Source organism: Lissotriton vulgaris, chromosome 9 (genome assembly GCF_964263255.1).
Source record: "Lissotriton vulgaris chromosome 9, aLisVul1.2, whole genome shotgun sequence".
NCBI classification, from domain to species: domain Eukaryota; kingdom Metazoa; phylum Chordata; class Amphibia; order Caudata; family Salamandridae; genus Lissotriton; species Lissotriton vulgaris.
In genome coordinates this window covers 921184695-921210165 of record NC_141697.1, presented here as the reverse complement: position 1 = coordinate 921210165, position 25471 = coordinate 921184695, and the positions used below count along the sequence as shown (strand labels likewise).

The 25471-nt window shown below is 48.4% G+C and overlaps 1 protein-coding gene across 1 annotated transcript in view; it reads right to left on the bottom strand.

Moving 5' to 3' along the window:
• Positions 1-22868: 22868 nt before the first annotated feature.
• SARS2 (seryl-tRNA synthetase 2, mitochondrial) overlaps positions 22869-25471 on the bottom strand; it is a 278053-nt gene continuing 275450 nt past the window's right edge. Inside the window, exon 16 of the mRNA XM_086938739.1 lies at positions 22869-23605. Within this exon, the coding sequence (XP_086794865.1) occupies positions 23477-23605 (129 nt within the window). The 3' untranslated portion in view covers positions 22869-23476. The remainder of the gene's footprint in view (positions 23606-25471) is intronic.

Below are 25471 nucleotides of genomic sequence, written 5' to 3'. Positions count from 1 at the left end.
ACAACAGAGGCCTTCAAACGGTGGGGCACGCCTCTATTCCACAGGATGCGCTAATGCCTCATTAAGTATATGTAACTGAAGATGACCTAGAAGCACATCTTTGTCTGTAAATGAAGGAAGCCTGGAAAAGTGCCAAACAACAATTGAAGCACATACAAAAAAGTATGGGAACTATGACACTGATCAAGATAGTAGACACTCTAAATGAAATACGCATGCAAGCTAAACTAACCAGTGGGTAATGCACTATTTTGTGTAATAAAACCTCAATTGGTTACCACAACCACTGCAGATGTCCGTCTATTTGGCCAGAGACAGTGAGGAACACTGTCCTGTGTATTTATAGTGCTAAGAGGATCAAGTTAGTAATAACAAGCATTTGCAATGCAATAGGTCTCGCATTAGGAAAGTGTGAGCTATTGGTATTGTAAATGACACATTTATTTAATATGTGTTGGCTTTGAAAATATATAAATTGTTCACAAAGCCAATAGCTTACACTTTCCTAATGCGAGTCCTATTGGCTATGGCAATGCTTGTTGGTAGCAAGCAAGGACAATGCTGATGTGGTGCTGAGTGATCATGTGGTTGGGCTGAGTGATGTGGTGGTGTATTAGAGTGATGTGGTGGTGTCTCCGAGTGATGTGGTGGTGCCCCTGAGTGATGTGATGGTTCCCCTAAGTGATGTGGTGGTGTCCCTGAGTGATGTGGTGGTGCCCCTGAGTGATGTGGTGGTGCCCCTGAGTGATGTGGTGGTTCCCCTAAGTGATGTGGTGGTGTCCCTGAGTGATGTGGTAATGTTCCAGAGTATTGTAGGGTGGAGTTGGAGGGTGGAGTTGGAGTTGGAGGGTGGAGTTGGAGTTGGAGGGTGGAGTTGGAGGGTGGAGTTGGAGAGTGGAGTTGGGGTTGGATGGTGGAGTTGGAGGGTGGAGTTGGAGTTGGAGGGTTGAGTTGGAGGGTGGAGTTGGAGGTGGAGTTGGAGTTGGGGGGTGGAGTTGGAGTTGGAAGGTGGAGTTGGAGGGTGGAGTTAGAGGGTGGAGTTAGAGGGTGGAGTTGGAGGGTGGAGTTGGAGGGTGGAGTTGGAGGGTGGAGTTGGAGGGTGAAGTTGGAGGGTGAAGTTGGAGGTGGAGTTATAGGGTGGAGTTGGAGAGTGGAGTTGGAGGGTGGAGTTGGAGGGTAGAGTTGGAGGGTAGAGTTGGAGTTGGAGGGGGGAGTTGGAGTTGGAGGGTGGAGTTTGAGGGTGGAGTGGAGGGTGGAGTTAGAGTTGGAGTTTGAGGGTGGAGTTTGAGGGTGGAGTTGGAGGGTGGAGTTGGAGGGTGGAGTTGGAGTGTGGAGTTATAGGGTGGAGTTGGAGGGTAGAGTTAGAGTTGGAGTTTGAGGGTGGAGTTGGAGGGTGGAGTTGGAGGGTGAGGGTGGAGTTGGAGGGTGGAGTTGGAGGGTGGAGTTGGAGGGTGGAGTTGGAGGGTGGAGTTGGAGGGTGGAGTTGGAGGGTGGAGTTGGAGGGTGGAGTTGGAGGGTGGAGTTGAAGGGTGGAGTTGAAGGGTGGAGTTGGAGGATGGTGTTGGAGGTAGCCCTAGCGCTCAGAAGTTGAGGTCTGTGGTTAGCAACAGTATTACTGTAGACAGCAGCGACAGGTGCCCATGTACCAATGTTATAATGCATAATGTACAGATAAGTAGTTACAGAAACACGCCCTAGTGTAAGCGCCTCTGTAAGCGTGAAAGCGTAATGGAATTTGGAAGCTTTTGAAAAGTCAAGAAAGCTGTGCTGCGTGCAGCAAATAGTAGCGCCTTGGGCGCTAGACAAATGACGACAGAAGAACAACATCTACTAGCGCATTATATGGAGTATGTTTTTTTTACACGAAGCGAAGCACAGCTGTGGGTTAAAAAGTGAGCAAGAATGTATTATAGAACCGAAAGCTAGTCTAAGCACTCTGCGAAGATGTATAGTGAAATAGGCCACGAAAGTCAAGTGAGACTGCACAGGGCCTAAGAATTGTGAGAAACTGTATTTTTACACAGGGTGTTTGATACTTTAATGCAGTGAGTGAATATCGGGGCAGCAATAGTGAAGCTGCCCAGAGGCATAGCGCGCCTTGCATGGCAGTATGGAAGTTAGAAGAAGCATTGGCATTAGAGAAGTAGCATGGCTGCTAGTGTGCCCGTGTGTTGTCCGTGCCATGTGGCTTTTCAAGCAGTCATGTTTGCCACTGCTTATGCCCCTTGTTACTTGCCATGATTTTATATAACGTGGACAGCATGGAGCCGGAAGTGCTCGCAGCAACGTTGTAAGTAATGTTCATATTGTTGCTGGTAGCAAATGAAAGGTAGGTAGAAGGATGTTATTTTAATAAAGTAACTGCTATGTTTTTCCTAACTGTTTCTGCCTTTGCATTAGCTTTGACCGAAGTAAATGTAAACAGATTAGGCCGATTGGTATGTGGCCACCATAAATATAAAGCTTTGCGTCTAGCACTATTCTAAAACCATATACACTGCAAAAGGTATGCATTTTAGTGGTGCGCAGGATAATAAAAAAGCGCGCCTACGGTATGCGCTGTATTTAAACAAAAGTGACCAAAACAATTTGCAAACGATATACTTTAACTGCGCTATATAAATGTTGTGGTTGCTATTATCAAAGTTAAAGACATTAGAGAAAAGACATGCTGCTATCAATTTGAAGCTTAACGTGCAGTGCAGTTAGTGGTTACGGTAGCCTACGAACAACGTAAACCAGCAGACTAAACACAGTGAATGAAATAAAGGCAGACAACACTAAAAAGAAAGTATACCTAATGTTTGTAATGTGCGCGTGCTTTACACCTAATTACACGGAGATAGCAGCAATCGCAGCAATTAGAGAAGAAGCTACACAACAGAGTAAAGAGAGGGCAGACAAAGGGTTTATAATGCGCAGTTCGTTCGCACCTAAGTAGACAGAAATGTTAGGATGGCACTGTGAAGTGAATGCATAGAACACAACAAAGAGTATGCAGACATGATGCTTATCACCATTGCGGCCATACGACTTAATAATTCAGAGTGGGCTGTTAGATGTTAGACATAGAAGTGAATAGAGAAGGCTTGCAAGTAAACAAGCTAAACAAAAGGTAGACAACCTGTTTGTGACGGGAGCTTGCTTTGCATGTAAGTAAATGGGCATGGCAGGAAAACAAATAGTGTGAATGTAAAGTAAGTCACCAATGTAAAAAATAAGCTGGACAGCCTGTTTGTGACAAGAGCTTGCTCTGTCTATTAGTACAGTTTGTAATGCGCGCGTGGTCCGTTTGTTCAAAAATTGAGATTTTAGCCAAATAAAGAATGTGAGCTAAATCTTATTAGCAGTGTAAACACAGGGCACACAAGATTGTTATCAATATTGCCTCGACGTGATTCACTAACTCACAGTGTGTTGCCAGTAACTAGACATGCAACCCAGCAGTAAAAAAGACTTAAAAAAACAAGCAATCCTTGTCTGTGAAGTAAAAAAAAGGATGGTAATCGCTGGAGCCTGGCAACATCTGTTGTTTCTGATGTCAGTTTGCTTCCCCCTAAAAAAAATGCTAAGCAATGTTGAGTATCTTACACAAACCCATATGCTATTCTTGTAAACAACAAACTCTGCGATAACGTGTGCCGAAAAACGTCTGAAAATGTGCCCAAGTACGCAACATCAGAAAAAGTACGAAAAATTAGGCGCACTGCTATTAATATAAAGCTTGGGCTGCAGCGCAGTTATGTGCACACTGTATCCTAAAAAAATCAAAAACTGTAAAAACAGCACGCTCTGTTGCTATCAAATAATTGTAAAGACGTACATTGTAAAGCCCATCGCTCTCAAACTAAAACAAGCTCTCAGCATTGCTGTGGCAAGGGGTGGGCGGGGGAGCAGCAACCTTTGAAGTCTGATGCGAAAACGAGCATATGGGGTGTGAGCGAACGAAAGTTAATTGCTGTAAGAGGGGGAGCAGGAAGTGAGGCCAAGCGCGCGCTGGTGCCAGATGCTGGCTTCGCTCTTGAATGCCTCACATGCACTGGCCATAATCCGCATTCCAGAGGTCTTTGGTAGACTTTTCTTTTTCCCTTACTATAATCTCGCATAGTGATTGCTTACGCAATAGCTAGGCTCGACCTAAAAAGCACTTTGAATATGTAAGTGATTATTTTAAAACTGAACAACACAGCATAAGATAGGTTGCCACAAAACGATTTAGTCTTTAAAAAAACATAAGTGCTTCCAAAGTATATATTTTAGTCATAGGTAATCAGACTGCACAAAGTTCAAGAATTTTTATGTGTCCATTAAAAAGACAATTTCTAGAACACCTTTAAGTTACCTTTGAAAAATAATACATCTTTGTCATTGTGAAAGGTCAAGTGACTCCATTTATTAAAACCTATGCTAGCTCTCAAGCAGCCCTACACCTGGTGATTAATCACATGCACACATTTACATTTCTTTCAGGTAGCCGGCATCTTGGTGAGACATATTTCTTCTTTAGCTCTCTCGCCCTTCCTCAGCTTCACATCACGAGACCCCCTTCCACTCCCCTTCCATTTTCATCAGGAGGCACATCATGGTCCACATTAAGGGGTCTATTACAATGGCGGGCAGATCGCCACCGCCCGCATGGCGGCGGCGACCAGCCCGCCATAATCCACTGTCCGCCACCCAATTCCCCCACCATATTACTATGGCAGGGGTACCCCGGTGGGCGGAAAGACCGTCCGCCGGTTTTCCTCCCGGTCAATGGGTCGCCCAGGCGGAAAAGGTTTTAATATGGTGGGGGTGTCTGGTAGACACCGACATCCATATTAGGATACATGCAGGGATTTGCTTTTCAGTGGCGGCGTTGCAGAAAGGCATGCGGTCCTTGACATTGAGGACCCCTTGCGGGCCCCCAGGTATTTGGGGGGGGTGGGGGTGCACATGAGGGTACCTATGGTATCCCCCTGCATTTGCATGTACAACATGGCAGGCACCGCGCGGTGCCTGTTACGTTGTGCATTCAAATGCACAACTTGCATTTTTAACCTTGCGGTGGGTGCTGCTGGCAGCACCGCCCACAGCAATGTTAAAAATGCGGGATGCGCCAGACGATGTGGCGGGCGCATCCAAATTGCAAATGCGGGACCGCCGCATGCATTGCGGGCGGTCCCATTTCCCAGGGCTATGTCCGCCCCCCACGCTAATCAACCCCTAACTATTCAGTAATGGTTATTTTTAAAGAAAAAATACATATATAAACTGTTTTTGTAAAATTAAAAAAAGTTGGGCATATCGGTCCCTAGATATCCCTCCCACTTTGACATGCAATTGTCCTTTCAGGTGAGTTGAGTGGTGGCAGGGTGGCCAGCAGGGCCGCAATGAGAAGCAGAGTCCTGAACATGCAGCTTCCTGGGAGTCAGAGTAATGTCCCAGGAGAAAAATGAAAGGAGTGATATCCTTGAAAAACACTCAAAGACATGGCCCATACTTGTAGGTGCTATTTGGGGGCTAATGTATTCACCAACACATGGACAGAGAGAGCTTTCTCTGAGAGATGCCATGAGGAAGGCAACAAGATATGGAGGATTGTTTTCGTTTAAAATGAAGGGCCATCAATACCATTAGTGCCACAGGTGCAGTGCTACTTGGAACAAGGTGTAAGGCCACTGTGCCACAACTATGGTGGTTTTACTAGCAAAAAGTCACCCTGATGAGCAGGGAACAGGACCCAAACAACAGGAAGAGGGGGCAGGGGGTGGGGTTTGGTTGAGACCAGAGGCTTCTTTGCATTTTGTTTTTTTAATTTCACAAAGGGGTAGACAGGCTGCTATGGGCCTTCGGCCACGAATGATGGCCCTGAGAAGTGGGCAGATTAGGAAGTCTTCATAGGGCTGTAGGTATTATTGGTGCAGCAGGTGTACTGGCACCGAGGCCCAGTGGTGGGAGGGGCCAAATACACCCCAATTATGGTTGTTGTACTATTCTTCTTTGCTTGCATTAGGGCCCAGTGCACCCTTGCTATGCCAGTATTGCTCTGGGACTAGTAGCAATAGCCCAAGGGAGGGGAATATTGAAACACAGGAGACACCTTAGCTTCATACAGAGGGGGATGGGGCAAGCTCTGGGCCCACGTTTTTAACAAAGGGAAGAAGAGAGGAGGCTGCCCTCTTTGTCAGAGAGTAGATATCAATACTGAAGCAAGAAAAGTGACCCTGGGGCCACTGCATCACAATCATGACTGTTTTACTTTCGAAAAGAGGCAGGATGCCTTGCTAGAGCATAGGAAACCCTTGCAGCATAGCGGGGGCAACACATGGGAGCCCATATTTTTCTGGAAGGGACAGAAAGTTTGTTTCTGGATTGGATTGGCTGGCAAACAAGGTGCATGAAGGGATGGAAAAGGACGAGACGATAGGATGCTATTCTGGGATGCACTATGATCAGCACAGCAGGTGCAGGTGGATTCTGACCCAGCCATGTGAGGAGCTCATAACACTCCAAGTATGTAGGTAATGTCTATCGGTCAACTTCTTTTTTTTTTTATTTGACATATTTGAACTTTTATATTTCTCACATTTAGTGCAGGTTGTGAGCTACAGACAAGTGCCCCTGAAATTATTTCATAATCCCCCCGCCCTGCGCTCAGCCCTGCCACTCCCACTCCCCCAAACCTTACCTTTAGAACTCCGAATGAAACATTCTGCAGCATACACACAAGTTGACTGGTCCTACAGAATGACACACAAGCTGCAAGATCAGATCCATAAGCAAAATATTACTTATCATAGTAAATACCAAATACCACCTGAAATGGACAAAGAAAGAGAGCTCTCTCTCCTTGGACAGGATGCTGATAGGGCTCCAGGGGGTAGGTTTGCCGGACTGATGTAACAATCTACATATAAGTGAGCAACATATCTTTTCAGCAGTATACACATGGCCCCTCGCAATGTATGGAAAAATATTCTTTCATTCACTGGTTCAATGTTGTGACAAAATGGCTCTATATATACTGGGCAATAAGGAAGTACAATGTGTATAGAGTCCACAAACCCCAGAGGTATAACAGAATTTAAAGCCAGGTGTGACCTTACTCTCTAAAGTGGTAGCTTGGTCGAGCAGTAAGGCAGTACCAGAGGGCAGTGCAAATCATTTGTTGTACACACTCAGTCAGCAAAAGATTTCACACACTCAAAGACTGAACTCCAGGCCAATGATTGTTATATCCAAAGATATAGGGCCATATGTATCATCAACCTGATTTGCGATTCTCAAGTAGCGATTTTTAAGAAATCGCTATTTGAGAATCGCAAATAGGTATGTATGTACAAAATTGCATTTTTTTGCGATTTCTTAAAATTCCTTAATTGCGATTAGCAAATTGCGAATCGCAAATAAGGAATACTTTCCCATTCATTTCTATGGGCCTGGAGGCCCAAAGGAATGAATGGGAGGTTATTCTCAATTTGCGATTCACAATTTGCTAATTGCAAATTTGAGAATAATTTCAAGGCTGCAGGGGTGTCCAGGACACCCTGTTGCCCCCCTGAAATATGCTTGGGTGCACATGTGGCGCACATACATGCCCTAAGGGCATGTATGTGCGTCACATGGCACTTTGAAAAATGCAAAAATGTGCATTTTTCAAGGAATTTGCAACGGTAATTTGCGATTCCTTAAGGACATTTTGCAAATTTTTTTTGCTTCATACATTGCACTTGAGGAATCGCAAAATTTGCGATGCTTAAATGCAATTGCAAAATAAGGGATCGCAAATTTTGCGATTCCTTGTTTTGCACCAGATTTTGCTTTATACATACCATTTAGCAAATTTGCATTCGCAAAGGCAGAAATTCTGCGAATTTTGGCCTTTGCGAATGCGAATTTGCTCGATACATATGGCCCATAGTTGTTTTATTTTTAGAACCAGCAGGCATAAAATATACTTTGCTAGGTATGAATACTTTCATGTAATTACTTTGCAAGGAAGCAATAAGGTATGTGAACACAATAGGTACAGGGGTTGCTGAAGGCAACACAAGTCTTGACACACTTTAGCATTGAGCTCAATGGATTATTATCATAAAAGTACATTTCATTACAGTGTAGATTATTTTAGTAGTTCCAGGTCTAAATCCTAGATTCAGTCATGGGGTCTAAGCTGAAACCAGATTAGCAAAAACGTTTTAGTTACTGTAATGAATTTTCATGAATATAAAGCTGTTTTAAAAGTTCACACTTAGAAACTTTTCAATGTAAATCTGACAATGTTATTCAATGGGAGAAAATTCAAGTTGCAGTTAAAGTACGATCACGTTACTTTTGTAATCCAGCACTGTTCTCCTAGGGCCAGCACTGGGGTCTTAACTTAAAACAGGTAGGTAATTGCGTTTCAGTATTTCGTATGGTTTTTAAAGAATATTTCAAGGTTTCAAAAGTAGACACTTAGAAGAAATTTCATAGAAGAGCAGACAATAGGTTCCTATGGAGAAAATACAGATTTCTAGTAAACCCGGTAAGGATTACTTTTGCGGTTCAGTACTGGGCTGAAAAGTACAGTACTGGCTTCTCCCCTGATCACAGGTGAGTACTTCGGAATTTGGCTGATTTTGTATGAATATTTTCAGTTTTCAAAACTTCACACTTAGAAAATGTTCGAGTCAAAATTGGTCGATGTTATCCAATGACAGGTAGGTGAGTTACTGGTTTCCAGGTGAGTACTTGTCTGGTGAAGTTATGGTTCTGGGCATAGACTCAGGGGTCCCCAAAGGTCAGGTAGGTTCAGTTGGTTCAGCCCCAGCAGCACAGGGCCGGCCGGGTGCAGAGGTAGTTAGGCCCAATGATATCCAATGAAGGAAAGGGGGCTTTCGGTTTCGTGGCTGCTGGCTAGCAGGCCACGCAGCTGAGGGAGCTGGGCTCTTAGTCACTTGCTCAGGGCAATGGGGCAAGTAGGATAGGACACAGGGGTCACAGCCAGCGGCAGTCGGGCTGCTGGGTGCAGGGTGCTTTTGAGCCGTCGCGCGCTCAATATTATCCAATGGGAAAGGTCAAAAAGGAACAAACTGCAGGCTCGGGGACAGAGACTCTCCAGGGGCGACCAGCACTTTGAGAGGTAAGTTGGGATCTTGGAGCACAGGTAGGTACCCCAAAGGGAGGCACAGGGGGCTGTAGGGCGCCGGGTGCAGGGGTGTCTTTGGGTGTCGGAAAAGCTTACCCTCAGCTGGTCGCGGTTGAGGTGGCCCCTGGTTCTGAGTCTGCAGGCGTCGTCTGGTTCGTCGAGGAGGGTCTTTGGGCACTGGACTTTGGGTCCCAGTCGCCGGGGGGTCGTCCTCATGGTCTTGGTTCGGTTGGGCCCGGCCCGGGCTCAGTGGGTGCAGAGGGGGCTGGTCCAGAGCTTCCTGGCTGGCACCAGGTGGGTTGTTGCAGCAGAGCCTTTGCTGATGGGAGTCCCAGTCTTTAAAAGGGTCAAGGCAGCCAGGTCCTCTGGGTGTCCCAAGGTTGCTGTCCGCAGGAGTCGCAGGTTCCAGGATCGACAGGCCGGTAGGGCTGGGGCCAAGTCAGTTGGTGTTGTCCTGTTGTTAGCAGCTGCACGGCGGGTCTTCTTCTTGATCTTCTTTCTTCTTTTCGTATCAGGATCCGAGGAAGGAAGGTTCAGGGAGCCCCTAAATACTGAATTTAGGGGCGTTACAGGTAGGGAAAGGACAGGGACCAATGGGTCCCTGCCCTGGGGCGAGTACACCCCCTAGACTGCTCCTCTCCTGTGGGAGGGGGGCAGCAGCCTAGCTGTGATAGGGCAGGGCTCCCCATCTTCAAGATGGCCGGAGCCCAGGGTCGTGCTTCACCTCATCTCCCCCACCTGAGGGGTGGGGTTGGCAAAGGCTGGCACCCTTCCTGACGTAGTTTTTCCCACCAGTCTTCCTGCTAGAGAGGGGGGCAGGACTGGTGGGGGCTGGTTGCTGGATACAGCAAATGGTCTGGAGAAGCTCACAGAGGCGGCATGCCTTTGAAGCTTCCCCCTGCCCATCCTGGGGGAGGAGACCTAGCACCTCACCCAGGATGTGCATTGTTGCAGGCCCAGGAGCGCAGGTGCTCTCCTACCCAGGGGTCCAGCAACATGTCTGCTGTGTGGCAGCCTCTGCAGCCACATAGCAGTGGATTGTAGGTTAGGTTTTCAGGAGGGCATCTCTAAGATGCCCTCCGGTGCATTTTATATTAACTCTCACACTGGCATCAGCGCGGGTTTAATGTGCTGAGAAGTTTGGTACCAAACTTGTCAGTCTTCAGTGTAGCCATTATGGTGCTGTGGAGTTCGTAATGACAACCCCCCAGCACTATATACTCTTAATGGCATCACTGCACTTACAGTGCCCAGGAATGGCCCTGGGTACTGTAGGGGCACAGGGTTCATGCACCTGGGCCCACACGACTGGCATAGGGCACCCAGCTAGAGGGGTGACTGATGTATGCAAGGGCAGTGGGTTTGTGGGCATGACACACAGGGATGTGTGCCATGTCGACTCTTTGCTTAGTTCTGTACCTAGGCACTCACCATGCAAAGGCAGTGTGTGGGTACCAAGGTACTGTGCCCCTAAGGGTGGCACAATAAGTGCTGCAGCCCTTAGGGGTCTTCTCTGGTCACCATGACCTGGGTACCATTTACTAGGGTCTGATAGGTGTCCTGAGATGCCAATTGGGTTCTGTTTCAACACAGTTTTTAGGGAAGGAACACAGGCCCTGGGTACCTGGTTGGCAGGAGCCCAGGGCACACTCGGTCAAATCACATCAGCAGTCAGAAAAATGTGGGGGCTTACCAATGCAAGAAAGATGGCACTTTCTCACAAATGTGACATTACAAAAAGTTGTCTGTGACCCATACTCCATGAGCACATCTAAAGAGTGCAAAAGCACACGTTACTACTTGTGTAACGATATATCTGTAAGAGACATTAGTTAGTGATAGATTCCGTACCTTAGAATATCCCCAGGCGTCAGACTGGATCCGGAAACTTTTGCATAACAGTCCCCTTGCGCGTCGGTAAGCGTCGTCTGCGGCTCCGCGTCCGTCGTCGGCGTCGTGGGCGCCATGATGACGTCGTCGGAGTACTTAGACGCCGCCTCCGCGTGCTGACCTCAGTTCTAAGACACAGCTTTTCCGCGCCAGAAACGCAGAGCTATGCCAAAAACCAACGCTGGTGCCATGAAACTAGGGCCCTGAAGGGGATGACCGTAACCCTAGATATCGGTCCGCAGAACGGGGAGGATGGGTGGGTCGGTAAGGAATCTATCACTAACTAATGTCTCTTACAGATATATTGTTACACAAGTAGTAACTTGTGCATCTGAAAGAGACACGTTAGTGATAGATTCCTTACCTTAGAATAGATACCCAGCAATACCAACCCCGTGGTGGTGGGTCTGCGAACTAATAATCACACCAGAAAGTCCTGGAGGACGGAATGGCCAAAGAAGCCATCCCTCCGGACTTGACTGTCCAGGCAATAATGTCGTGCAAACGTGTGCAGTGAGGCCCACGTAGCCGCCTGGCAAATGTCCTGCAAGGGCACACCTCGGCCCAAGGCAGTTGTAGTCGCTGTGGCTCGAGTGGAATGAGCCCTCAGCCCCACAGGGTGTTCCTTCTTAGCCAAGGAGTAACACGCCTGGATACACAAGATGATCCACCGCGAGATGGTCCGCTTGTGCACCGCTTTCCCTTTCTTAGCGCCCACGTAACCAACAAAGAGTTGGTCATCCACCCGGAACTGGCGTGTGCGATCCAAATAAAATGAGAGCGCACGTTTTGGGTCCAGACGGTGGAGCCTCTCTTCCTCTCTCGAGGGATGCGGAGGCGGAAAGAAGGTGGGCAAGGTGATAGATTGCCCAATGTGGAAGGCCGTGACTACCTTGGGTAGGAAGGAGGGCCTTGTCCGTAACACAACCTTGTCCGGATGGACTGAAAGGAAGGGAGGTTTACAAGATAGAGCCTGGAGCTCACTCACTCTCCTGGCAGAGGTAATGGCTACCAGGAAAGCAGTTTTCAAAGTTAGAAGGCGAAGAGGACAGTTGTGGAGTGGCTCGAAGGGAGCGCACATCAGAAATGTAAGAACCAAGTTCAAGTCCCACTGAGGCATCACAAAGGGCACAAGAGGGTACGTATGCGTGATGCCTTTCAGGAATCGATTAACGATAGGGGACTTGAACAAAGAAGGTTGATCAGGCAGCCTCAAAAAGGCTGAAAGAGCAGAAAGGTAGCCCTTGATAGTGCCCGGAGCAGAGCCCTGCTGGGCAAGAGAGAGAAGAAAGAGAAGAACCTCAGAAAGAGGGGCATTGAGGTGATCCACAGCCTTTGCTGTGCACCATGCCACAAATCTGTTCCACCTACAGGCGTATAACGACTTTGTGGAGTGACGCCTGGCTGCCAGAATGATGTTACAAACTTCAGGAGGCAAGTCAAATGGCCTCAACTGTCGCCGCTCAATCTCCAAGCATGGAGGTGGAGACTGGACAGGTTCGGGTGGAGGACCGTCCCCAGCTGCTGCGACAGAAGGTCCTCCTGAAGAGGCAGACGAACGGGGGGATCGACTGACATACTGAGTAGCTCGGGATACCAGTACCTTTGTGCCCAGTCCGGAGCCACAAGGATAACTTGTGCCCGGTCGCACCTGATCTTCTTCAGCACTCTGGGCAGAAGTGGTATAGGCGGAAAGGCGTACAACAGACCGCAACTCTACTCGCGACGAAAAGCGTCTCTGAGCGAGTGCCGCCTTGGAAATTCCAACGCGCAGAACTGATGACATTGCGCGTTCTCTTCGGTGGCGAATAGAACTGACCAAGGCTCTCCCCACTGCTGAAAGAGACCTTGCGCCACGTCCGAGTTCAGACGCCATTCGTGATCCATCATGCACCGGCGGCTGAGTTCGTCCGCCCTGGCGTTCAGAGAACCTGCCAGGTGTTGAACCACCAGAGTCACGCCCTGATGTTCCAGCTATTGCCAGAGGCGCAGAGCCTCCTGACAGAGGGTCCACGACCCCACCCCGCCCTGTTTGTTGCAGTACCACATGGCGGTGGTGTTGTCCGTGAACACCTGCACTACACTCCCCCGAACAGAGGGGAGGAATGCCTTCAGTGCTAGACGAATCGCCCGTAGCTCCAAAAGGTTGATATGGAGCCGGGACTCCGCCGGAGACCAGAGGCCTCTGATCTCCACCTCTCCCATGTGGCCTCCCCAGCCCTGGAGGGACGCGTCCGTCACAACTACGTGCTCCGGTTGGGAAAGGGAGAGGGATCTGCCGCTGACCCAATCGCGGTCCGTGAGCCACCACTGCAGCTGTCTCGCAGTGCCCTCCGAGATCAGGACATGGTCGGACAGGTTGCCCTGATGCTGGGCCCACTGAAACTTCAGGTCCCACTGCAGAGCTCGCATCCGCCACCGGGCGTGATGCACCAGAAGGAAGCCATCAGCCCCAGAAGCCGCAGCGTCAACCTGACCGAAACCCGGGATAAAGGCTGGAAGATCGGAATCAGAGCCTGTATATCCCGAACCCGCTGCTCTGGTGGGTAAGCCCGAAACTGCGCCGAGTCGAGAACCGCTCCGATGAAAAGGAGCTTCTGAGAGGGGCACGGGTGTGACTTTGGCATTGATGGAGAACCCCAGCTGGTGCAAGAGGTCTGCCGTCATCTGGAGGTGGCTGACGACTGTCTGGGGCGAGCCCGCCTTCAACAACCAGTCGTCGAGGTAGGGGGAGACTGAAACCCCTAACCTGCGCAGATGAGCTGCGACCACCGCCATCACTTTCGTGAACATCCGTGGGGCGCTTGTAAGGCCGAAGGGGAGCACGGTAAACTGAAAGTGGTTGTGGCCTACCGTGAACCGCAGGTAACGCCGGTGGGCCGGCAGGACGGGGATGTGGAAATAGGCATCCTGCAAGTCCAACGCTACCATCCAGTCTCCTGGGTCCGGGGCAGCTAAGACCTGACCATGCGCCCTGTCAAACATCGGATAATGGAGCACAACAGTAATATTCGGTGTCATAAGACACATACCAAACTTTATGAACACTGCAAAGAAAATAATCATTCCACAGAAAACATTCGGTGGACTGTCCTTGAATGTTTACCAACCATCAATCAACAAGCCCTCTTCAGACTCGAACAAAGATGGGTACACCGTCTACACAGCGATGAACTGGGGCTCAATGATGGGGTGCCTTGGACAACTCTAGCCAGATAGTCTTTAATTAGGACTGCATTGTCCAGACCCAGACGACCACCAACACGCTTCACGAGATCAATCTCCCGTTCCAAGATGGCCCCCGCATTGTACTAACCCTGCCTCACTGTTTGAGCAATTCCTTCCTTGCTCTCTACTCCCGCGTGACGCTGCCTAGCAACCGTAGGGACACGCCCCCTTGATGCGCGCTCAGATCGCCCTTAACTCCACGGACATTGTTCCACAACTTCGCTGGCTGTCCTGGCTTCGGCGTCATCGTGGGAGGGGTAGGTGCCTAGATGCCTGCCATCAGCGACTTTTGAGGTAAGGTGTGGAGACAACCCCTGACCCCCGCCGACTTCCGCGTGTGCTCTGTTAGACACGCTGTAGCTGACTACTCAGTTGCACTTCAGTCCGCGGTTAATCGGTTAACCGAACGGCTTGATTAACTTAGCGGTTCCGCGGGGTGCCTTACTCTCTCTGTAGGAACTCCTCACTCGCTGCTGGCCCCACCTGGACAGCTCGTGAGACCTTCAGACGGGACTAAAGGGTAAGTCCATCCTTGATCTTGTTTACTCTCACGTTTACACGGCGAGCATGGCATTTTACTTGTGATCTCCCTGTTGATCACGTTTACCACGCCGGCGCCGGTCTCAAACCCAGTATAAAGACAGAGTGTCAAATTATTCATGATTATTCCTTCTGTGCGGTTTTTTGCTATTTCTTTAGTCTATTCTTATTTAGACACAGGCTCCTCACGTCACTTGACTGCGGTAGGGATCAACATTACAACTGGTGTTAGTGGTAGTAGCACACCCTATACAGTATGCCTCACCGCCGTGAGCCCAGCATTTCACCACGATGCATGCTACGAATTAAGCATGCCAGCTTTTTACAGAACGTAGTCCTTTCCCGCTCTGTATCTCACCCCTTTTTCTCTCACAGAACCTCCAAACACTGACATGAATCATGCAGTTTTTACCCTCCGGGCACACATCACTGTCACTGTTCATGCAGGCACGATATGATGTACTCTGGGCACAAGTACTACAATGCTAGTAATTTTTGCATTTTTTCTCCCTAGTTTCCAGAAGGTCCATCAAAGGATACATTTACTGTGCGACACTGTGCAGGTCGTATACCGGATTCCTCTTACTTGAGAGGATCCCAGCAATCATATGAGCACTAAGGTCCTGACGAATTGCCCTTATGGCAAGAAACATGTCGACCGAATTCACATCAAGGGTTGAATAAGGATTGGTCCCATTGCCCATCACTCCTTAATACCCCTTTACTTTCTTTTAATAAAGCAGTGAGCCTGACTATTAAAATAATTCTTAATGGACTCTACTGACTTTTTTTAATACACACACACTCACGCTCACTATTGCACTTTTTTAGGCCCCTCACACGCATACACCCGTTGGCTCGGAATAAAAGATCTCCGCCAAAGTGCAGCCCCCCATGCTGCCCGACGGGCATTGCACCGCCAGCCTGCCGTAGGAGCAGGATACCAATGATGACGCTGGACGGCCATCGGTTGGGATGACAGTAGTCGTCCTGCCGGTAACCTGTGTGAGGTATCCTTATATTCCGAAAAGGGTCTACACCATGCACTGACCTTTTCATATTCAGTGAGAGAAAATCTAACCTGAGCTAAATCCATTGGCTCCCACTGGGGAACTCTGTACAATCTCTTTGTTTACTACAGCTAAGACCTGAGCCAGAGTCAGCATCTTGAACTTCTCCTTCCGGAGGAAGCCGTTGACGTTCCGCAGGTCCAAGATAGGGCGTAGGCCCCCTTTGCCCTTCTTGGGTACTAGAAAGTAGTGGGAGTAGCAACCACGTCCTACTTCTGGCCCAGGAACGCGCTCGATGGCCCCCTTGGCCAAGAGGGCCGAAACTTCCTCCTGCAGAAGCCGCAAGTGATCCCCCGATACGCGCTGGTATTGCGGTGGCATGGCTTGAGGGGTCGTCTCGAAGGGGAGGGAGTAGCCCCTCCGGACGATCTGCAGCACCCACCTATCTGAAGTGACAGTGCGCCAGTGAGAGAGGTGATAGCGAACCCTGCCCCCCACTGGCGTCACATGGGCCGAGAAGCACGGACTAGGAGGGTTTAGAAGCCGATGCTGCGGGGGAAGGTGTGGACTGGCCTCGCCGTGGTCCTCGACTGCCTCCACGGCGATTTCCACAGCCGCCACCGCGCTGGATGTTAGTCTGCGGCGTGTGGCTGGCAGCACGTGTGGGGGCGCCCCTTTCTTGGCCACGAAAGGAGCGAAAGGCACCCATTTCCTGGCGCGGGGCCGATAGGCCCAAGGACTTGGCCGTAGCCCTGGAGTCCTTAAAGCGCTCAAGCGCATGGTCTGCCTTGTCGCCAAAAAGGCGACGGCCATCGAACGGCATGTCCATCAGAGTGTTCTGGACATCTGCCGAAAAGTTGGCGGACCTCAGCCAGGTGTGGCGTCTCACCGCCACCGTCGTTGCCATCGCTCTGCCTAGCGAGTCGGTGGTGTCCAACCCACACCGGATAGAATATTTGGCTGCGTCTCGGCCTTCCACAAGGGCTTGGCCGAGTTTGGCCCCTACCTACAACGGACACTCTGGCAGCACTTCCGCCACCGTCTCCCACAGAGAGTGGGTGTAGCGGCCCAAGAGGCATGCGGTGTTGGAAGACCGCAATCCCAAACTAAGGGAGGAGAAAATTTTCTTTCCATAATTCTCATACCTCTTGGATTCCCTGTCCGGCGGAGCCGACGGGAATGCGGTCTGGGAATTGGAGGACTGGATGACCAGACTCTCGGGGGTGGGGTGGGCGGACAGGAAACATGGGTCGCCCGGGGCCGGGCTGTGGCGTCTGGCCACGTTCCTATCTACGGGCGAACCCATAGCGGGCCTGGACCAAGTGCCCAAAAGAACGTCCGTCAAGGCCTCATTAAAGGGCAGCAGAGGTTCGGTCGAGCTTGACTGCGGTTTAAGGACCTCAGTGAGGAGGTTAGTCCTCACGGCCGCGACGGGGAGCTCAAGGCCCAAGGCCTTGGCAGCCCTCGTCAACACCACACTATACGTTGCCCCCTCCTCCGAAGCCACGGTAGGAGGGGAGACAAGACCAGTGTCTGGAGAGGTGTCCAGGCCACTGGCTTCCCCAAGGTCTCCTGCCCAGTACTCATAAGACTAACACTCCTTGGTCAGAGGGTCCTCAGACCCCTCCCAATCCTCCTCATCACTCATCTCCTGATACTCAGGGCTGTCAATCAATGGGGCCTGTTCATAGAAGTGAAAATCTCCAAACGGCGTCGAAAGCGGCGCCATTCCGACGCCGGAACAGGAGCAAGGGAGGCATCGGGCCGGTGCCGCCCGAGGACGGCACCGGGGGTGACACCATACGGACCGACGCTGGGGGGGTCGTAAGGTCCACCGGTGACGATCCAGAGCCCGACGAAGGTCCAGTGGGGCCCGAAGGCGCCGGCGGCGTCGGGCCGAAGCACCCGACGGCGTCGGGGCCGAAGCCCCCGACCCGCTAGGGGCCCCAGACGGGTCTGCTGGGAATGAAGGCGCCGCGGAGCCCGTCGGAGGAGAAAGGGACCTCATGGCCATGAGGAAGCGCTCGATCTCCTCCTGCGTCGCGTCTCTCCCAGGGACCGGAGGGTGTGGGGTGGGTCGCGATGCCCGCGACTCCAAAGGAGCCGCGTGGGCGGTGTCACCTGAACCCCCGGCCGCATCGCGCGAGCGTCGGGGGGAATCAGAAGAGCGATGACGCCTCTTCGACTTCTTGTGCTTCTTACCTGACGACGACTTCGACCCGGAGGAGTGGTGCCGACTCCCGGAGCTGTGGTGGCTCCGTCCCCGTGACCTGTCCCTCGACCTCCCGGGGGACCGGGACCTCACGCAGTGCGGGGCCGACTGCCGGAGTTTGAGTCGCCTGCAGGACCGCTCCCACCTGGCTTTCAAAGAGAGGGCCCGGCAGTCGGAGCAGGCCTTGTCGTCGTGGTCGACGCTTAGACAAGTTAGGCACAGGTGGTGAGGATCCGTGACAGACATCGTGCGGTCGCAATCCTCCCAGTGCTTGAAACCCGGCATTCCTACGGCACCGATCGGAGTCGCAAGACTTCGAAGAATGATCAAAAATGATCCCAAAAAGTAAGTCAAAAATTGACTAGGGTTACTGCTTTTTCCAGATCTGCGCTGGCTGGCGCGGAAAAAAGAAGAACTGACGTCAGCACGCGGATGCGGCGTCTAAGTACTCCGATGACGTCATCACAGCGCCCACGACGCCGACGACGGACGCGGAGCCGCAGACGACGCCTACCGACGCGCAAGGGTACTGCTACGCAAAAGTTTCCGGATCCAGTCTGACGTCTGGGGATATTCTAAGGTAAGGAATCTATCACTAACGTGTCTCTTTCAGATATGTAAAGTAGTGTGATCATAAATGTTACAGGATACTTCCGGTAAACATATATTGACTTTTCCTGTACACTTTCTTCCCCCACCTCAGCTTACAATATGCCTCCTGTTTCTGGGGCATGTAACAAGTCTTAGGGACTTATTAAGAGTTTGGCGGTCCACGGACTGCCAGACTCGTGAGGGCGCTGTGGTCTTCCACCTGCCCTATTATGATCAGGGTGGTCGGCCACCCTGGGACTACTGCAACCACCAGCCTTCAGAGATCACCGGCGGTGGCGCGGCAGTGTTGAAGCCGCAATATGCTTTGCCCTGCCAAGCATATTATGAGTTTCATCAAACCACACTTTTCACTGTGGTGCGACTGCCATGAAAAGTGTCGCAGTGAGGAATCAAAGGGGGCCCTACAGGGCACTCTGGTGCCTCACTAATGAAAATGAAAATTTAGCAAGCAGCGAGAGGAACATTGAAATTATTACATCAAGCTGCAGTTGCACTAGTCATTAGTAGGTGTCCCTCACGAGTCAAATGCAAAAGCATTGAAACCCTTTCATGAAGCTGCAGTTCCACTAGTCGTTACTAGGTGTCCCTCATGAGTCAAATGCAAAAGCATTTGACTTGAGGGACACCTAGCAACGACTAGTTGAACTGAAGTTTGATGTAATAATTTCAATGCTTTTGCATTTGACTGGTGAGAGACACCTAGTAACGACTAGTTGAACTGCAGCTCTTTGTAGAATTATTTTGATATTGGATACTATAATATTCACTGCCCACAGCTAATCTTGTCCCATAATGCTTTTCTGGGGCTGTTGGTTGGGATTGTATTTTTTCTCATAACTGAGCTTGGGGTGGTCCTAAGAGGAATGGACCCCCACTGAATCGTTCAGCATGATATGATCTTTGTGTTCAAGGCATCTGCTTGGTCCTCCCCCTAGGTTAGGGGGGGACCCCAAAATCATCACCTCATTGCCTGATATTTTTCATTTTCAAAATTCACATTGGTTATATGCTATTTAGCATGTAAAGTTCCTTAATCAAAGCATTTGAGGGTGCAGTTTATTAGCTGACTCCGCTACGTGGAGGAATGGAGTTTTTGCCTGAATTTCGTGTTTTTAATGGATTGTGTAGTTAACAAAGTTCTGCAAACTCCGCTAGTGGAGTGGAGTTTATTGCCCAGGGTTAGTGCATGCATCCCAGGAACAGCATGGCATAGCCCGCAGCAGTCCATGCCCTGCAGGTCCTGCCTTTGACGTTCCATTGCGGTACCTATGAACCGCCCACCAGACCAGGAAAAAACTCCTGATCCTGCAGGCTGTTCCTACGCTGGTTTGGAGGTGTGGGAGCGGGGTGGTCCCACTCCCACACCGCCAAACTCAAAGACCATTAGACTTTAACCAACCTCTTGAATCTTGTGCATGATCCTTCACCTCCCTCTATCACTAATAAACCTCTTAAAATGGAAGCCTCCTGGCTCTCCAATGCAGGCCATGACCACCTCCTCCAAAGCGGATGTCACCTGGAAAAGTCACTTGATTTTATGCCTAGAACTATCAAAAGTAATTAGCTGTCGAAGTTTGTTGTGACCAACATCACTCTACAGCTGTAAGTGTAGTACCTCACATACTGAAGAAAGAAGTTGAAACTTGTTATCAGCACTGCGTGTTGGTTCCGGTGGCCAAAACACTGGCCAAGTTGATGTCACTACCAACAATCTCCAAAACAACTGCATGGCCTATAGCTGTCTCTGCTGCAGTGAGAACATTGCTTACTCAAACCCACTGGATTAGGAAGCTATAGGGGGCCCACTGATATTAGTCAATTAGCAGTGTTTCTTTTGTATAACTTTTTCGAACAGAGGATTAAACATCTATAAGTGACCTCATTACTTTTCCATGCCAGACTATTATAGTTAATTAACAACTTGGAAGCCCCTGTAACAGAAGCGACAAAAGGTCCCTACCTTATTGGGCAGAGGTGCTCTAAAGGGAAAGAAACTGCCAAATACACATGATAAATCCTCAGAAGCCTCAGAAGGGAGCTCTTGAGGTCCAAACCCAAGTCTGTTTGTGCAACTGCACTTGACTAATGTGCCACCAAATGCCTTTATTTGATATGTTCTCATTTCCTACATTGATGTAATGTATGATTTTATTTCTGTGATCAGTATATTTTAACATATGCATCAGATGACATAGGCTTAGTTGCACACCAGAAATGATCCTGCTTTTGCAACCATGATGATGTTGATTGTACTACAGAATGTCAACACCAACAATATCGTGGCATAGTAATATCGAGGACAGAATATCGAGGGGCAAAATATTGAAAAGGAGGTTTATAAAGCAAAGTACACATTTACTATTCTTAACTCCACATCTATGTACCTTGAAGATATATATACTATATAGGTACATATATGTGGAGGCAGGTATGGAAATCCAGGCATACCAGTCAATATTTTATTTTTGATATTCAGCCCTAAATATTCTGACCGATCGATATTTTTGATTTGATCTTCAGGGAGCACACCATAATGTCTATTGCCATTAATATGGAATCATATGCTCCAGTCACCTTATGAAGAATTGTTTCGTTACATGTGCTGCATAAGCATCTTCCATATCGGAGAATGGAGCCAAAGTGGAACACAATATTAATCTTCCCGGTTAACGGTGTCCAGTTTTGGAACGGGATCTGCATATGTGCTTTTTGTACGTCTGCACTTACAATGAGATAGTACATATATACCAAACAAACTCACAGTGTTGTTTTTTCTACAAGTGTAGGAAGTACATTCATATCTGAGGCTTAACTGTAGTATCTAAATCCCATCAAGACAAAGGGCCTGATTTAGATCTCAGCGGATGGTTTACTCTGTCGCAATGGTGACGGATATCCCTTCTGCCGAAATATAAATCCCATAGCATATAGCATATCCATCCCCATTGTGACAGAGTAACCTGCCCACCGAGATCTAAATCAGGCCCCAAATCATTACCTTACTAAATCATATCCATGGGCCCGATTCACAGAGGATTTTGCGTACTTTGGTTTAAATCAGGAGTGAAAAACCTTTGAGTGTAAACACATATTTTATATTAAAAAACGTGAATTCACACTCAAAAAAACTTGAACACACTGGAACTTACATGGTGTAATACTATGTGAGAGTACATCAGCTCACAGGTGAGGGGATACTTGCCTTGATGCATGAAAACCCACGAAATAACGGGTTTGTGGTGTATATTCACAAACGTTTGCAAGACGGTTTCCACACTGCAGACAATCTAAGGTGTGTTATAGTCAAGATCAAGATAAAAAACATTGCTAATTTGTAAAGATATATAAGTATGTGCATGCGCCTCAAGATTTTCTTATGAGCCATTCCACCAGCACCACCAAATGTCGGTTTGCAGAATACCAAAGCTGCCTATTCTTGATTCCACCTCATGCCTGTTTCTTCCACCACTCTACACTTCTCATCTCGCTTTAAGATTCTTTTTCTTTCCTGCTTTATCCCTTTGTCACTGTTTTAAAACCTTCCTCTTCCTCCTTCTCACCATCGTTTCTGCCTTTCTCTTTTTCTAGGTCAATGTCTGATGAGAAATAGCAAGCCCAGGACCCCAAAAATGAGAGTCACTTCCTACCACAGACCAAATTAAGCACTTTGTAAATCTTTATCAAGGCAGAAATGGGTAAAGATCTCCTGAATAACAGGTGAGTAGGAGGAGTTTCTCCACGTGGATAAATAGTTTCCTCTGGAGAAACAGAAAAAGTTACAAAGTGCAACTATCCTTAAGCGGGATATCCTCATGCAGTAAATGAACAATTCCTACAATTAAGGCCTGCGTAATGCTTTTTCAGAGGCGTAACTTTAATTTCTCACAGGATTTCAGAGCTACTCATTGAAGCTACAGCAGCCACAGTTTCGCTGAAGTATTTATGGTTTGTTTTACGAATTTCAACATATTGGTATTTATTTACAACTTAGGAGCACACCCATAGGAGTACATTTCTGACTTTTGTTAATGAGGTCCTATGTATGCATGCATTTAGAGGAATTACTAATTTCGTATTCACTTTTTCAAGTTGTAACCATAAGGCGAAGGTTCATGTTTTGCTTTTTCGAACAAGCATCATATTAATGGCCGGTCACAAATATCACTGACAGCTTCTGTTATGGAATTGCTACGATGAAAAGCCCTGATGCCTGATCAGCCCTGGTCTGGTACTAAACAAAAATCATGAATATATAAATAAAAAATGTTGCCCAGATAATTTATTCTGTTTTAAAATAGATGGCTGCTTTTCCATTCGAATATGGTCCATGTTACAAATAAGAACATTTGCTTTATCTTTCAAAAAAAGGAGTTACTGTAACCTTTTACAGGATCACTGGGATATAATTTTCATGTCTGATGCTAGGAAGCCTCATTATGTGCACACAGAGAAGATATAGCAACTGATTAAAAGGCTCGGATCTATACAGTCTCATGTTCATGTATTACCTGATTGGACTAGAACAGACATACATTTAATTTAGGGTGATTTATTGACACGTAAATCAAAATCAGTAATGGAATAGAAGTTACCCTTACAAAGGTCTAAATCCGCAATCCGCTCCGAGAGTGGGTTTAGTGACTGCTAGGGGAGGAGAAACAAGGGAAATGTACTCCAGTAATGTCACCATAAATAACAGCTGCTGTGGGTTCCACAGCCCCAGCTTTCCTCCTTCTGAAGTCTCAGGCTCCCTCTGAGGACTAGCATCGTCCTGATTATTCTGATTGGTCCAGTCCAGTCTCCATATAGCAGTTTTTTGGACATCCATGCCTTTTGTAAGGTTGAGGGTGTGGATATAAAGCACCGTGCTTCTCATGTTGACTGGATGTCTGGTCTTCGCTGGTTTGGTCCTATATATTTCTGGGGCGTGTATCCAGGTTTACTGATGATATCTGTATTCATGTAGGGCCGAAGGACCTCTGGAACTCGTACGCGCCCATCCTGTGATGAAAAGAAGGGATGAAGTAAAACAGTCCAGAAACCCAGGAAAACCAAAATCTTTAGAGTTCTTAACCTCCTTCTGAACAACAAGCATAACATGGCAATGTGAGAAGGCCACAGTCGCCTAGAGTGACTCGGCTGTACTATAGCAAAAGAGGATGTGAATCTCAGCTCTATATGCAAACTATAGCCACTCTTCTAGACATGTTCTATGTTCTCACTATTACATTTGAGTTAGCAACAGATTGCATTCTAACAAAATATAACAGGGGCCCTTGACTAATATAGATATAGTTGAGATCAAGTGGGTGGGCCATTGCCCTGTGGTGTTCAATTAAACCTTGCCATTTCCCAAAAATATTTTTTTGACACTCACAAAGACATCTGCACAATCAAATCTGAAACAGGCTCTAAAGGAGATCTGTAAAAACCAGGAGGTACGTTGCCCACCACATCTCAAAACACCACATTAGTAAGACCCTACGTGAGCTGCAAAGTTTCTGCTTAATTCAGAGACTCTGTCCCTCACCACCCCTTGTTGTAAATATTTTTGTCCACCCTAAGCGTGGAAGGGTATTCTCAGATGTGAGACCCTTGCTCATTGCACCATCAGGATTCAAGCAAACCGGGCCGAAGACGGCTGTAATGCCAGAAACCGGTCCCCGGGAGCTTGTTTCCTTCCCAGTGTAAGAATTGGCTTTTGTAGTTTGGTTTGCCCTGTTCCCATCATGCACTGGGACAGGAACAGACTAATTTGCATACAGCCAGGTTCTGAAACTGGGATGGTGCAGTGAGCTAAAAAACGGTGTTGGATCTAGCCCTGATCTCTTGACTGGGTGAGAGCTTTCTGCTTAATTCAGAGACTCTGTCCCTCACCACCCCTTGTTGTAAATATTTTTGTCCACCCTAAGCGTGGAAGGGTATTCTCAGATGTGAGACCCTTGCTCATTGCACCATCAGGATTCAAGCAAACCGGGCCGAAGACGGCTGTAATGCCAGAAACCGGTCCCCGGGAGCTTGTTTTCTTCCCAGTGTAAGAATTGGCTTTTGTAGTTTGGTTTGCCCTGTTCCCATCATGCACTGGGACAGGAACAGACTAATTTGCATACAGCCAGGTTCTGAAACTGGGATGGTGCAGTGAGCTAAAAAACGGTGTTGGATCTAGCCCTGATCTCTTGACTGGGTGAGAGCTTTCTGCTTAATTCAGAGACTCTGTCCCTCACCACCCCTTGTTGTAAATATTTTTGTCCACCCTAAGCGTGGAAGGGTATTCTCAGATGTGAGACCCTTGCTCATTGCACCATCAGGATTCAAGCAAACCGGGCCGACGACGGCTGTAATGCCAGAAACCGGTCCCCGGGAGCTTGTTTCCTTCCCAGTGTAAGAATTGGCTTTTGTAGTTTGGTTTGCCCTGTTCCCATCATGCACTGGGACAGGAACAGACTAATTTGCATACAGCCAGGTTCTGAAACTGGGATGGTGCAGTGAGCTAAAAAACGGTGTTGGATCTAGCCCTGATCTCTTGACTGGGTGAGAGCTTTCTGCTTAATTCAGAGACTCTGTCCCTCACCACCCCTTGTTGTAAATATGCAAGTCAAAGTATGGCAAACAATATACAGCAAATTGTTTGAGTCCAGCAGGTGGAGATGAAAATTGTCAACGCAATTATGATACTTGGAGTAGTGGATTCAGGTAGATGATGAAAGGTCAGTTTTAAGGAGTTTCATGAATTAGTGGGGTTTGATTTAGCTCTGACTTGGGGGTCATGGTTTTCCACAATTTGGGTTCCAATACTCCATGGATGGTGAGCTATCTTTTAACCACTTGAATGGGTGCTGTTAGTTGTTGTGCTACAAAGAACTACAA